Source organism: Squalius cephalus (assembly GCF_949319135.1).
Source record: "Squalius cephalus genome assembly, chromosome: 8".
Lineage (NCBI taxonomy): Eukaryota > Metazoa > Chordata > Actinopteri > Cypriniformes > Leuciscidae > Squalius > Squalius cephalus.
This window is the reverse complement of record NC_137129.1, coordinates 33,688,159-33,699,896: the sequence shown is the minus strand read 5'-3', so window position 1 is coordinate 33,699,896 and position 11,738 is coordinate 33,688,159. Positions and strand designations below refer to the sequence as shown.

At 38.2% G+C, this 11,738-nt stretch overlaps 1 protein-coding gene across 1 annotated transcript in view; it reads left to right on the top strand.

The window, feature by feature from the left end:
- Nucleotides 1–11,738, top strand: part of LOC307163038 (uncharacterized protein) — a 30,521-nt gene continuing 18,783 nt past the window's right edge. The window contains exon 1 of the mRNA XM_079878853.1: nucleotides 1–1,043. Within this exon, the coding sequence (XP_079734979.1) occupies nucleotides 883–1,043 (161 nt within the window). The 5' untranslated portion in view covers nucleotides 1–882. The remainder of the gene's footprint in view (nucleotides 1,044–11,738) is intronic.

Below are 11,738 nucleotides of genomic sequence, written 5' to 3'. Positions count from 1 at the left end.
CCCTTCCCCCCACGTCTCTCTCCCTTTCTGTCCCCCTCGTCCTCGCTCTCACTCTCACTTACACTCTGCGAGCACTATTTCAAGCCTCCATCAGAAGGAGCAAAGGAGAGCGAGTCACAGAGGTCGGGGGGAGGGGCCGGCAGACAGGATTTGGAGTTCAAGTGCATGTGGAGAAAATGACCTGGAAGACAGTGAGACGGAGAGCGGAACGGGAAAGCACAGACTGGAATATCCTCTTCTTTTCCAGGCACAGATATTTGCCCTGGAACCAAGAAGGTGAGATTGGAAAAAAAAAAAAAGAACACACAAGAACAAATGAAAGAAAATCGAACGCCGGGAGACGAGAGCGGAGGACAAGAAAATGTATTCCGGCCCCCTCCCCTGAACTCTCGGCTATGGCTCACTCCTCCTTCTTCCCTCCCTCCCGTGAACCCCTTAGCCTCGCTTTTCTATCTATCGTTCCCTCTCTGTCATTCTCTCCCCTCCCACCTCCTCATGCGGTCGCTCGCGTACACATGCGCCCTTACGATTTCTCTCTCTTTCTCTCTCTTCCTCTCTCCGGCGACTGCAGTGCTTCTCATCCTCGCAGCCTGGCAGCTTCATCCGTGTTCCTCCCTCCTGGACGGAGAAACACGCGCAGCCTTCCTAATGGTCCCCCCACCCCTCTGCGTGCCTCCCTAAAATACCAGGCCCCTTCAACAGCTCATTTTCCTACTTGTCTCGGTGCCTGGTCACGGTCCGCTCTCTTTTGCACTTCACTTACATTCAAAACATTTTTTATTCATGTTTTTTGTTGAATATTTTTCCAGCCCTATCCCACAAAAATCTCGCATTCATAGTGTGAAAGCAGTATGTACTGAATGAACAGTAGGAAATGGGCTGATGGGTAGTAGGAAAAAACGTGGTTTGGAAGGAAACACTGAGATGAGAGAAGTGACTGCTGCTGGGATAGCGGAGAGGAGGAAGGACCCGGAGCAACGAGAGAAAGAACCAAACGTGGGATCGACGAAACCGCGGGAAAAGGAGGAGGAACGACCAGACTGGTACTCTCGTCTTTCTGTTTTAACCCTCTAGTTCTCTCTTTTTCATCAGTCACTATCGCATTCTGTCAATCTGGATCTTTCAACTTTATCTCTGTGTTCATTCTCTCCTACTATTTCTCGTTCACTTTTTGAAATCATGTTCAAAAGCGTTATTTTTTCTCTCCTTTTCTCTATTTCTGTTTCCTGCAATTTCGTCTCGTTGAATAACCGTATAGTTTTCTGTGGGTTGCCTTGTTTCATATTGTGCGGGGCTGATATTGGGGATGTGCAGCGTTCAGGCATCGGCGGAGCAAAGAATCAAAGCATGTGTGATGAGAACGGACTTATCGTTTCTTCATTCCTTCACTTTTCCTTGTCTAATGCTTGTGCTGCAAATATATTGTTAGTTTGCACGTTAGGTTTTGCCTGTAAGTGATTCTGCATGCATGCGTGTGTGTGTCGTGAGTGCGTGTGTATGTCACCATGCATGCTTGAACATGCAGGAGGGTAAACCGTGCTTGGAATTGTGGGGGTCGTTCTCTTTCCCTGTTTCTGTCTTGCGTGCCGTTCCCAGTATGCCCCTAACTTCCTCTGCCCATCATCCTTTCATCCGGGAACCCCCACAACTGTCCATCCATCCGGTCGACCGCTAGCTCAGGGGAATCAGAGACAATGGCCACAGATCTCGGGCCTGTATGTGTGCCATAGTTGTACAGTTAGCTCTAGGCAAAAAGGCACGCTCAGTTTTTGAGTTCGGAAAAGTAACAGTCTTAACCGTTTTTGTTGCAAACGTTTGCGACGATATATCGTCGGAACCGCTAACGAAGAGCGACCGAGCTCGTGGACACGTGTGGTAAAGTGCACATCTCATCCAGGGGTTTGCTCGCTGCATCGAGGCATTAAATCAGATACATTGTTGTTGAAATGCACAAAAGCCAAATGCTCCAGCTCTGTCTGTGTGTGTCGTGATGTTCGTACCTCTGTTTCCTCTGAGAAATGTCTCCCTCCTTTCATTCTGGATGATATTTTTGTGGGTTATTGTGGTATCTCTCCACATTTTTGTACAGAGGGAGTGTCTGGTTTTGATCATTTGCTGCTGCTGTCCTTAATGCACCTGGATCTGGTAGGTGTAACGTTTGTTCGTGTGTGGGTGTGTGTCTGTTAGCATTTTGTGATGAGAATAAGTGTGTTTGTGGTTTTCGTAAGGTTGTGCTCCTCAAGCAAGTTTACATTTTTGCTCTGCATTTTAAATGGGGAACTATACATAATAAAGGGATTTTTCATCCAAACATGACAATTCTGTCATCATTTACTCACCTACATGCTGTCTCAAAGCTGTATGACTTTTTTCTTCTGTGGAACACGAAAGAAGGCATTTAGGAAAATCTGTTTTGATGACCATTGACTTCCATTGTATGGGCAATTACACACATTTCTCAAAAATATCTTCTTTTACGTTGCAGTTTTAGAACAACATGAGGGTGAGTAAATCAGTTTTGTGTTAACTATCATTTTGATACATATAGTTTAATGTTTTGTATGTATCTGTATTGTGTTTATGAGCATTCTGTGTGCTCTGCAATTTTTATGGACAGACTATGTTCAAAGGAACTATGTATTCCTTAACTAACATCAGTAGGGGTGTAACGGTACACAAAACTGACGGTTTGGTACGTACCTCGGTTTTGACTTCACGGTTTGGTACAGCAGAGTGAAGAAAACTAAACATAAAATTGCTTTTTTTTTTATTTATTAAACAGTGGTTTACTGAACAAATTGTGTCTCTGTCTTTAAATGTATTCAGTTATAATTTAAAAGTTTATTAAGGATACTTTTTTTCTTTTTTTTTTTTTATCTCTGCTAAGGTTGTAAACTATATAGGGAGCCCTTACTTGCACATTACTACAATATTAAAGGTTAAAAACAGAGCCCAGACTATTAGCCTAAATTCAGTTGCTATTTATTTTTAGATATAATAATCAACACTCAAATAATAAATTAACTGCACATAAGGCAGTTTTTGCATTAACTTCTCAATTTAATTATGTTTTTACTCCAATTCGTTGTTGAAATATAATCATGAAGAGATGATCGTGTCTTCTGTTGAACACAAAAGAAGATATTTTGAAGAATGTCAGTAACCAAACAGTTGATGGGCCCCATTGACTTCCATAGTATGGAAAAACAATGGCCCATCAACTGTTTGGTTACCGACATTCTTCAAAATATCTTTTTTTTGTGTGTTCAGTAGAGGATAGAAATTCATACCGGTTTGGAACAACTTGGGGGTGAGTAAATGATGACAGAATTTTCATTTTTGTGTGAACTATCCCTTTAATAAATTTTAAATGCATAAGCAAAAACTGGATTTCAAAAGACTGACACCACATTGCAAATTTGGTATTTCTCAAAAATCTAATTAGTGATACTGACCATGTGAATTCTTTTGCATGAAAGGTCTGATTTCTTTTGATTCTTGTTAGTTCATGTTAATTTTTCAATTCTTTACACTTGTGGTGTTGCTATTTTTGTTTGTATTGGTTTGACTTTTGAACCCTAAGGACATTTTAGAGCATTTATAACATCTTAATATTAGTTAATTCTTCATGCTTTATGTTTCCCATTTTAACATGTTTATATTTTGCTTTTATATTATTGGGGTAACATGGATGGAAAAAAATATATATAAAGAGGATGTGGTCGAATATGTCTGCTCGGTGTTGCTGCTATGTATCTACTGTATATTTTGTCGCTTTCATATTTATAACGTCTGATCTAACAAAGAGCTTGTTGTTGATATTTATTAATCTGCAGCGATATATAAAATCCATTATCTTCAGATAATCATCATGATAGTGGTTTTGCAGTCTGCTGTCTGTGATTGGTTGCTTGCCATGGCCTGTTGGTGGATGGCGTGCATCTGTGCCGTGACCCTAGCCTGACCCTGTTAGCACTCAAGGGGACTGAAGGGAGAGAGAAGTCAGGGCGAGCAGAGTCGAGGGTGGGGGATGAATTTGATGACTCTTTGATATCAAAATTTGGATGAGGAAAGTGTCTAGTCTAGTGCATGACAGACAAGAGGCAGAGGGGGGAAAAACACAGCCGCTCCGCAACGACACGCTCCGTTTGATACTGAGCCATCAATGGCCGTCAAGGGGACTTTCCGGAAAATAACGCCATTGATTTCAACATCAGAAGAGAGATGAAGTGAGAGAAAAGAGCAAAGGAGAGATGATGCCATGGTGTTAGGGTCTCTAGTGTTATGAAATATTACTCATACCGCCTGTCTGTTATGTAACGTTACATAACCCAGGCTTCTGTGGTAACTCTGTTATTGGAGCTCAACTTGTTATCAGGAGGATATTTGAAACTTATGGATTGGAGCTGAAGAAGTCCTTTGATGCATAATTTAAGAAGTGTGTGGAATCACAGTCATGTAACTAAGCATTGTACCTTCTTTTGATTCAGCTCAACAGAAACGACTCAACATGCGTTTTTCTCCATAAGTAAGTTCCTTTGTTGCTAAAATAACAGCATGATCAACATGCAATTAAACAATCCAGTTGTGAATTTAATTTTTTAAGAATTTTCCATGGAAGCAAGGAAATCTGATCTTTTCCACATGGTCACTTATATTAGATTATTTGAATAGATTACATAGAAATGGTGCAGAATGTTAAATATCGTTTATTCACTTTACTTTATAATGTTTCTTTGTTTAACGTTTCAAAAATCCTAATTCTTTTAGAACCACTAATTTTCAGTGTGGTCTCAGATTTTTGAATCACTCTAGTATATGAAATTGATATCTCCGTTTATTTAAGCTTGTGTTTTGACAACTGAAAAATATTTTGCCAATATAATAGTTAGCTTTATTCTTCAGCTTTTTTATTTACATTTTGAATTTCCAATCTCTGTGTAGCAGACCATGTGGCCTTGTTTCAGGCTCATCACTCTTACAAAGTTGTCATCGTGGAATGTTTCCCATGGTTCTCTGTAACAAAACAGTGTGTAAATTAGCATCAGCCTTGTCCCAATATCAAGGTCAGAAACTTCATCAGTCTTACCCATGTTTGTTCATGTCAGAGCCCCATGGGTATTGCATATCAACTGTCTATAGAAACTTCAATGCTTGTTCAGCGACATTCATGTCTCATTCAAATCAGTTCAAAAGTCAATTCAGGGTGAACAGTGAATAGCCATTCAGTTTAGTAACTTACAAATGCGTATACAGAACTTTTAAAGTACTTTCAATAAATAGCAAATAAAATGAAGAATGAGAGACTACTTTAATTTCAGTGAGAGTTGCGTAGGGGCTGTAGAGCCAGTGCAATCCTGTTAAGGATGGAAAAAAAGATACTTGATATTTTGAATATTGTATCTTTTAAAATATTGTCACAATGGTTTTGATATTTACAGTTAGCACTTTTAATTGATTATATTAAATAATTAAATATTAAACTACTTAAAACTCATTTTTGTTGCATACCCAGATTTTATCCAGATGGGTTTTTGGGTCTGGACAGCAAAAAAAAAACCTCATGAAATAGAATTTCAAACTGTCTTTTGCATTATTCTTAACGCGGCATATAACAATAATGTCAAAACTGGTGCCGAAAATATTCATAGTTTTCAATTGGAATGTCCAAAGATTTCTGCGTTTTCCTGTGCGACGGAGGAGTTCTGCACCGCAACTCGACAGCTTATTTGGAGAGCAAGATGATGCACCTCCATTTTTCCATTTTTCCACTTTGAAAGCCTCGTCACATACGTGGGTACGCCTACGTCATTACTAAAGCAACCCATGCAGATAGGTTGGTTATGTCTGGACACACATATCTTATTTGATCACTTGCATTTAAAAGTGCGGACAGTCACTGATCTTGACTTTCAAAAATCTGATCTTGCAGTCTGAACCTATCCCAAGAAAATGCATGAATTGTTACACCCCTTTTATTTTTAGAATCCATAATTGAAATTGACATAATCTTGATATTGAGATTAAAAGAATTTGAGACATTAAATTAAATGTGTAGTTTAATTTTGGTATGTAATATTTTCAACATATTGAATAAAAAAAAACAAAAAAAAAAACATCTCAATGTTCTGAAATCAATGTGCTATCAAAACATTACTTGATATAGCAACATTAACTCAACCAATAGTATTAGTTTGGGCTGGGTCTGATGCAAGTGGCACAGAAATTACATACTTCAGCTGTACATTAATTTGATGTTCAGTGGTATATATTAATATTGACAGTTTTATTAATACAAACAATTTTCAGTATACCATTCCTTCTCTTATCCAGTCGCAACTTTCGCAAAATGTCTAGATCAGGCTGTAGAACATTTCAACATTCCATTGTCTGTCAATCTCTCCCACTCCTTCTTTTACTCCCTCCCTCCATTCTCTCCATCTCATGTATTTCTCATTCATAATGGATGAAATTCAACCACATACCACACTGTAATGGATTGCATACACCTCAGGAGATCCCCAGTCACCGGATTGTACTGGATCTTTCCGTTAAGAGAGATGGATGAAACACGCGAAAGTGAAATATCTTGTGAGGAACTTTCATTTACTTTTGACCTCTTGACGATACTATTGCATGGGGAAAGCTTTACCTCTTAGAAAGAATGATTTGCGAACATTTCAATAACAAATGTTCAGCATATTTCAGATAAACATCATCATCTATTTCTCTAGCCGTCTTAACTTCACCACAATAGCACAATATGGTTTAAACAAAGCAGTGGAGCAAATGCAATCAGGCACATTTACAAAATACTTTAGGTGATAAATTGCAATTTGACAATAATGATTGCTAGACCCATATCTAGTTGCATCTATAGGTATCTATGGCAGCAACTGAATATTGAATAGGTCAGATCTTGCTTGAAAGACAAGTTGCATTACCCTACGAGGTTTCAGTCATCACATAGTTTTGAGAATTAAGTATTGGCACCAATTAGCATAGTTAGCTGATTTGTCTATTTGTGAAAGGAAAAGCAATGGTTGGTAGAATTGAGAAATAAAATTAGACTCAGGCACATTGTTCTCACTTATTCAGAAAATCTGATTTGAGAGTTAATGATGTATTGTCTGGTTTTGGGAGATCTATAAATTGATGAGCAGTATTTAGGCTAACTCTGCTTCCAGGGACAAAACTTTAACGTTAGCTTTTCTGGAACTTGGTGAACAAAATACTGAAGAGGAGAATCTGTCATGTACCTAAAACTTCCACATTTCCCAGAATCTTGGACCGATAAGTTGTTTGTTCCATGAAATTTCTCAGAAATAGATCCTTTAGGAAAATATGCAGTTTAAATTCCAAAAAGGGAGCATTGCCAGCAAAAGAGCCCGGTGTCAGTGTCAGCAATTGGTTGATAATTTGACATCTCAATTCTAGTGTAGCCACAGGAGACGTTTGGAGCTCAGTAGCAGTCCACCAGCGTGCAGGCGGATGAATTCCTCAAGAAAGATTAAAACAAAACCCTATGGGGAATGTCAGTTAAGGTCTGCTGTGCTTGTCCAAGCTTGAAAGGAACCCAAGGAGAACACAGGTGCATGAATATTATTTGAACTACAAAGCTTACGTCTTATCCATTGGACAAAGAATCCAATAATTGTTACTGTTCTTTTCAATTTGGATGGGATAGACTATATTGAGAGGAAAATACTGTTTTTGTATTGGTTACTATCAGCAGATGATTATGCGGTTCAGTGCCAATGTGAATGTGATTCATAATTAGACAGAGGTTGTAAAATTGCAGTTTGAGTTTGGGGAGAAATTTAGATGTTTTGAGAGCGTTGGCTCTTGTTTTAATACTGGCAAGGATCTCATAATTCATCTTTCAGTCGTGTTCATATCATCCTCCCCTGCATCTCAGAGCTGTGCCGGGAGACCGCAGCCGCACATAGCTCTTCATTCAGATGCACACACACTCAGTACAAACTCACAGTGGCGTATGATTCAGCCAGATGTCTCAATTAGCTGAATGATACGATTTCCAGTCAGTAGCATAAAACAATGCATTTGGAAATCATGGGCTGAAAATTAAAGAGGCTGTTTACCAGTTTAAAGTATCAGGTTCATTGTTCCCGCTAATTTGATCGGGAGGCATTTTTGAAAAACACTGAATATGCATCTTTACCAAAGGGAAAGCACATAGAAATGTGTGTTTGTTGTGTAATCCTACCGCCACTTAAAACTAGAGCACTAAATCTGCATTAATGAAGGATCAACTTTGCAAATTGTCAAACACAATAACACAAATGTTGGTCTGATGCATGTAATGCTTATGTCTGTAATGATGGTTAGCTTTAACTTTTTGTACTTCAATTGACACTATAGAGTGAACAATCTGTTTTACAACCAGAGAAAAACACAATTCGCAACTTTTAGTTTACAGACTAAAATATGCTTGCAGTGGAAGTTTGGAGCTGGAATCAGCAAATATTTTATTAAAAACCCTTAGCCTGATTTACATATTAGCTTAGATTTGCTGCTTCACTCTCCAGTATAGCAGCTTGCCGGCTTTTAATTGCTTGCCAAGGTATATAATGTGCATGTTTTTGTCATATACTTGTGTATAATATAATATAATATAACATAATATAATAATATATCATTTAATCATTTAATATAATATGAAAATGTACAAAATATGAATTAATTTCAAACAATTTATAGTATGCTTTCTGTTGCTATTGTTTCAATTAAGAGCAATTTCTGTAGTCATATACAGGCAATTTCTTCAATAAACATCTGCCAGAGAATTAAAAAAAACTATAAATATTTACCTTAATGTTAGTGTGGTTTGTATTTGTTTTTACTGATTATGATTAAAATAAATAGAATTAGCTCAATTTAACATAATGCAATGGTGAAAGCATGTGTTCTTTCAGAGACAATACCAGATGAAAGTATGCAACTCATTCGGCTTCAAAGTTCATTAGTTGGTCATTGAAAAACCTTGACCCTTATTCTGAAAGCTGGGGCGATGTGTTGAAGTGGTTATGTGTGAACAGCTTTGGGATATTATTGTCTGAGTGTGAGTTGTCATGACATTGAGAATATCACTGTTAGAGGCAATGACATTTCACTGTGTAGGAAGAATCTGATGACTGGGCCTGATAGTGTGCATAATATACTGCACTTAATATCTAGTGGGGGGTAGCAGCGGTCTGTCTGAACATATGTTTCTTTGGAGAAGCAGTAATTATGGAAGTACAGTTGTGGTGTAAGGGTTAATAGCTGCAGCTTGCTGGAATGTGTCCACATGTTGTGTGTGCGTGTGTTGGAATGTTTCCAGGTTGATGCAGACATTTGCAGACATTTACATTTGCCCCGCCAAAGTCGCTCTCTTTTATTAGATGCCGTGGTTCCTTTTTCGTTTTTGACTTTCTTTTTGCCTCTATTGTCCTCATATGTCACTGTCTTCCTGCTCGATTCTCCCCTCCCCCCCTTTTCCTCTCTCCTTCCCTCACCAGCCTCCTGCGTTACCCCATGTGTTCTCTCTCTCTCTCTGTCTCTCTCTCTCTCTCTCTATTTATTTCGCACATGAATTTCAAACCCTGAGGTGCTGGGGGGTTGGGTGTGAGGGATAGCGAGACAAGAAGAGAGACTGTATGTGTGTGAACGAGTTGAAGTGTGTGTGTGTCAACGGTATGCATGCATAGATACTTCAGTATGTTCATCTACATGCAAACGTGTGTGTGTGTGTGTGTCATGAGAGACAAAGAAACAGAGACAGTGTCTGTTATCGGTGCATTAGAGTGCCTGGTACTGTTGGTCGTGTCCGATTTGTTGCTCTCATTCTCAAAGGGCTACAGTAATTGGGCAGCACATCTGTCTCTTATGATTTGATTGGCCAGTTTCGTGTTACAGTGCGAAGGGGATCTGGCGTTCAGTCGTGGTCATTTCATTAACACTTTTTTTGTTACTGTAATACGCAATTGTAATTTGTTACAGGGATTGTTTAGGCAAAAATGAAAATTCTAACTCGCACTAATATCGTTCCAAACTTGTATGAGTTTCTGTATTCTGTGGAACACAAAAGAAGATATTTGAAAGAACATTGGGTTCCAAAGCAACAACACTGAGACATTTTTTTCTAAATATGTTCTTTTGTGTTTTGCAGAAGAAAGTAAGTCATACAGGTTTGGAACAACATGAGGGTAAGTAAATGATGACAGAATTAAAATTTTTGGCTGAACTATCCCTTTAACAATCCATCTTTACACAACACATTTTTCACACTCATTTTGTGCAAACGGTCTCTGAAGTCGTATTGATCTGAGTGGCTAAACAGACCCTCAAGAGAGCTCTGGGACACTCATAGAAATTCAATTCAAGCATTAGAGGCAAGACACTCGGCTTTTAACCCAAATAACATATCCATCCATCCATCCATCCATCATTTACTGGCTCGAAAATGAGTTGAATCTTGTATAACTTCTTAAAAAAGGTTGAAAAGTGCTTTTGTTGTCTTACCTTATTGATCCTATAATTTGTTTTACAGTGTGTGCATGGGTTAGTTATTCCTAATGCGTTTGAATTTAGATTCAGGATGCTGGATTGTGATGCTACTGATTGAATTTCACAATATCGTTATTAAATTGAATTTAAATGAAATTGTTTTGAGATTTGTGGCTGAATGTCTTGAATGTAGATTATATAGACCTTGAATTGATACATGAGTCAGAACTTTATATCACACTTTATTTTCTCTCCCTATTTTCTTTTCAGATCACAGTTCTTACTCTGCTGGAAGAAATGCCAGTTCCATAAGAATGTAAGTAAAGTTTAAAAGTGCATGGTCAAATGCATGGCATTTTTAATCAATACTTTATCTATCTACTCTGTGGACAACTACAGTATTTGTGGCTGTATAATAAGAGATGTTGTGATGGTTGAAGTGAATATTGCATGATGTAAACATGTTTATTATATAGCTGTTATGCACTCCATTATCACCTTGATAATACGAGTTAGGTGTCAAGGTCAAGTATACACTGCATTATAATTGGCTTGTCCACTATAATAGATAAAGAAAGGTTTATACCACACAAATAAACAGTACAGCTGTCTTAAAGGGATAGTAGGGGTGGACTATCTCTTTAATACACAAAAGCCTAAAAAAATGCCACAGAAATAAGATGCACAGACTAAGAAATTAATTAAGAGTAAGTATAATTAAGTTTCAGGTTCAAGGCTCTAAGACATTTAAAAACGCAGGCTGCTACTGAATCTGCTGTCACTATATACGTGCCTTTTTTCTTCGGCCTGCATTGTTCTCTCTCTCTTTCACCCTCCGCTGCATGAGTCACTCGTTTAACTGAATGTTGATTGCAGAATAGTTCAATTACTATAGATTTCCATCCCTTCATCCGTTTCTGTCCTCCTCCTTTAATGTCCCCTTAAACACACACACACATTTTGCTGTATCACGTAATGCAGCAAGCAAATAAATAAATTGTGTTTTGATATGTGACCAGCCTTATGAAGTGATCCACTCATTCCCTCCGTCCAAGTTCATATGGAAATATATAGCATTTAGCTGTTTCTGTGAACAATGTACCTCAATGGACTTGTATCAGAAAGTGACTGATGTGGAGTTAAGCTGAGACCTATAGATGTGTTATATGGCTGACTGTGTGATGACATGAACAAGGGTGAAATCATATTTAAGAGTCTGTGGTGATTTC